General features: G+C 44.0%; 1 protein-coding gene across 1 annotated transcript; it reads left to right on the top strand.

The window, feature by feature from the left end:
- The first annotated feature begins 44 nt into the window (after window positions 1-44).
- LOC107554678 (synaptogyrin-1-like) lies at window positions 45-3,184 on the top strand. Its single transcript, XM_016237265.1, has 3 exons — window positions 45-152; window positions 1,849-2,118; window positions 2,963-3,184. The coding sequence occupies exons 1-3, from the start codon at window positions 51-53 to the stop codon at window positions 3,182-3,184; spliced, it is 594 nt and encodes a 197-aa protein (XP_016092751.1). The 5' UTR covers window positions 45-50.
- Window positions 3,185-3,715: the final 531 nt, after the last annotated feature.

Genomic DNA, 3,715 nt, shown 5'->3' with positions numbered 1-3,715 from the left:
GTGAGAGAGAGAGAGCGTGAGAGAGAGAGAGAGAGAGAGAGAGAGCTGTCATGATGCAGCGGGGCGCGTACGGCGCGAGCAGAGCCGGTGGAGCCTTCGAGCCGCTCGCGTTCATCCAGCAGCGGCACACCGGCCTCCGGATCGTGTCCTGGGTACGTACCGTTATCATCAGGAGCAACTGCAGACTGGCGCTAAACAGCATCTGATGGTGCTTTTGATTGAAATGCATGCTGTTGCAATCAAGTGCTGTTAGTCAGGGGTAAGATAGAGTTTGTGTGGGGCTTCAGAGGTTAGAAAATATCATTAGCTCAGTATAACAACAACATGCGTCAATGAAAACTGCATGATAGGAAAACACGTGTGTGTGTGTGTGAGAGAGAGAGAGAGAGAGAGAGAGTGTGTGTGAGAGAGAGAGAGAGAGAGAGAGTGTGTGTGTGTGTGTGTGTGTGTGTGAGAGAGAGAGAGAGAGAGAGAGTGTGTGTGTATATGTGTGTGTGTGAGAGAGTGAGAGTGTGTGAGTGTGTGTGTGTGTGTGTGTGTGTGTGTGTGTGTGTGAGTGTGTGTGTGTGAGTGAGTGAGTGAGTGTGTTTGTGTGTGTGTACGCAAACCTGTATCCAGTGTCCAAATCCTATCCGTTCAGGTTCAGATGTGGGCAGATTTGAGTTCTTTTTTGTCTCAGATTTGATGAAGTTTGCATGATTGATTCTGTTATTTTTCAGTTTATTACTGTGAAGCTGCTTTCTGTATTGGTCCTGTGTGAATAAAGCTGATTTCATCATAACCGTGAGGTAATTGTAACACTAGTTATGAGATTAAAATGCTATGACTATTGAATCATATTAGATACATAATGAATACCATTTCATTAAAGGGACAGAGCTCAGATTGTTCTCGATTAGAATGATCCGTATATTTTTAAGTGCAAACACGTTCAGAGTGTGGTTGTTTTGTGCATGATTTATGCTTGTGTTTGGGATGTAATTAGCTTGTTCTTTTCCATTCCTGCCAGAACAGAGAGTCTCAGTGTCTATAAATATCTCTGTTCTTCTGCTCATCTGTCCGTCTCATCTCATCAGAGCAGGACCTGAGGGTCGTTCACACAGGACGGGTCTTGTGGTTTTAAGTGTAACGGTTCTGACACAAGATGCTGAAGAAAGACACAATAGAAGTGAGCCTGGCATGTGTGTGTGTGTAAGAATGAGTTTGCGGGAATGAAATAATTGACTGTCTTGATGATTGGGTCACTGAATCATTCATTCAACAGATTCATTCAAAAACACTGATTCATTCAGAGACTAAACACAACTTGTGTTGTAGTGGTTCTGCTGTGGCCGAGCAAAAACACAGACTAGGTAATATTGAGTCTAAAATGTAAGTTATTCGATATTCATCACACAAACGTGCTGCTTGCTTGTTACTCCAGTAATTCGTCGCTAGTTCACGGCACCTGACCGCAGTGAGATTCACACTATGATGCTCAGCACGCTTGGTTTGTTGATGAGAGAAAAAAGGAAGTTCGGCGTGTTTCTGCTTGGTCTTTAACACCTGTGTGTTTCTGTTTTTTAACTCTTTCAGCTGAAGAGGCCAAACTGTTACAGTTTCCTCGTTTCACTTGCTTTAAACTTGTTTCTAATGTCCTTTTATATTAAAACCACAACACATTTTGATCATGTGCCAAGAGCTGGTCTCCTCTAAAGTTTCCATTTGCTCATTTCTCAAGAAATCAAATGTTATTATGAAGTTTTGACTTTAGGTCCTGTAACTGTCAGAAGTAGAAACAATGGTAACTGATGACTCCTGTTCTGCTCATTTGTAGAGCGTGTGATCTGTGTGTTCTGTCCTCCTCAGCTCTTCTCGTTGGTGATCTTCGGCTGTATCGCTAACGAGGGCTACATCAACAGGCCTGATGAGGTCGAGCAGTTCTGCATCTTTAACCGGAACCAGAACGCCTGTAACTACGCGGTCAGCATGGGCTCGCTGGCCTTCCTCTGCTGCATGGCCTTCCTGGCTTTAGACGCCTATTTCCCTCAGATCAGCAGCGTCAAAGAGCGCAAGAAAGCTGTGCTGGCCGATGTGGGAACCTCAGGTAGATCTTCACACATGACCTGTAATACTCAAGTAAGAGAACTAACCCAGGCGACAAACTGAGGTTAAATAAACATTAGGGGAACATTGTTTTGAAGTGTTCCTAAAATGTTCAATTAAAGCAAGAAGCCTTTATAAATTCACTGTAAACCACAGCTTCTCGGGGATTATTGCTTTATTGATTATTGATTATTGCTGAATAAAACGGTTATTCCATATACGTAGTAAGGTTTCACAAAATAAAACAGAGCAAATAAAGTGTAATGATATTAATAAACACAGTATTCTTCCACCAAACAATGTAGCTCCTCAGAAACAGTTGTGGTTGCTACAAAGTGGTTGCCGAGCAACACACAAATGTAATCAAAGGTGTGTGTTACTTTGTAGCATCATTTACAACAGCTCTCACTCACTCACTCACTCACACACACACACACACACACATTCACACACATGAATAAACACGTTCCCTCCGTGTGTGTGTGAGACTCGAGCCTCAGCGGTCATCTCGAGGAATGAATCCATCTCAGAAGCTCATTAAAGACTCAGAATCAGAACTGAGATGCAGAATTAACATTTACATGCCGCTCAGATCTTTACCGCAGCTCCAGGTCAGGATTCAGCATGTTTTCGGCAGTCAGTGAAAACATACTGATGTAATGCGCTGCTCTGCATTGAGTAAAGTTAAACAATCAGTCTCTGGCAGAAGTGTGTTCCGATACCGATATGGTGGCCGATATATCGTGCATCCCTAATATTTTCTTTCCATCCTTCACAACCTCATCCTTCCCCACATTGTCTTTTTTTAACGCTGCATTGAACCCTAATCCATCATTCCCATGTTAAAAGCCTCCTTCATCCGCACCTGCATCATCAGGCCACTCAGGCCTTCCTAGCGTTTCAGAGGTATAAGCTGGGTGCAGATTCGGCTCTGTTCTTGCAGGACTACACCGACCCCAGCCAGGACGCCTGCACCGTGCCGTACAGCTCTTACAGCGCTGGAGACGCTCTGGAGAGTCCGGGAGGAACCGGGTCGTACCAGCAGAGCAGCGACGGCGTGTTTGATGGGTCAGCGGGGTACCAGCGGCAGGAGTACTGAACCAGAGCAGGGTCACGGCACCAACTGACTCGCCGTACACCATTCTGATCAGCAGTAGAAGATTCTGTAAAACTCTCAATACTACTCAAATGACTGATTTATATTGAAAATTAGGTTATTTGTGTAAATGGAGCGAGACCTCAGCATTAAAGTGCCCCTTTTATGGGTTATGAAAGGTTCATAATTTGGTTTTGGGAGTCCCCAACAACAGGTTGACATGCATGCAAGGTCAAAAAACACTTTCATTGTCTTACAATATGCACAAAGGGGAAATTCTAGTTTTAATAGGGTGACCATACATCCTCTTTTTTCCCAGATAAGTCCTCTTTTCGCATTCTAAAAAATGCGTCCGGCTGGGATTTCTAAATCGGCCAAAATGTCATTTAATTTGCTTTCTAGTCGCCATTCATCGTGTGCGTTTTTGTATTCGAACCCTGCGAGAGACTGTTTTCTTAATCCCTCTCCCGCTGAATTTCTGACCATTATCGCCCGCTCTCGCGATTTTTGTGTCCAGTCTAGCGCAAACATTTT

Source organism: Sinocyclocheilus grahami, unplaced genomic scaffold, assembly GCF_001515645.1.
Source record: "Sinocyclocheilus grahami isolate Dianchi unplaced genomic scaffold, SAMN03320097.WGS_v1.1 scaffold510.1, whole genome shotgun sequence".
Taxonomy (NCBI): domain Eukaryota; kingdom Metazoa; phylum Chordata; class Actinopteri; order Cypriniformes; family Cyprinidae; genus Sinocyclocheilus; species Sinocyclocheilus grahami.
The sequence above is the reverse complement of the archived record's forward strand: the minus strand, read 5'-3'. Positions and strand labels throughout refer to the sequence as shown.

Excerpts from the sequence above, each read along its gene's own strand:
- LOC107554678 (XM_016237265.1), top strand. The coding sequence starts at position 51 with ATGATGCAGCGGGGCGCGTACGGCGCGAGCAGAGCCGGTGGAGCCTTC. Across the intron at positions 153-1,848 it reads GCCTCCGGATCGTGTCCTGG|CTCTTCTCGTTGGTGATCTT; the intron begins GTACGTACCGTT and ends TGTCCTCCTCAG. Across the intron at positions 2,119-2,962 it reads ACATGACCTGTAATACTCAA|GCCACTCAGGCCTTCCTAGC; the intron begins GTAAGAGAACTA and ends CTGCATCATCAG.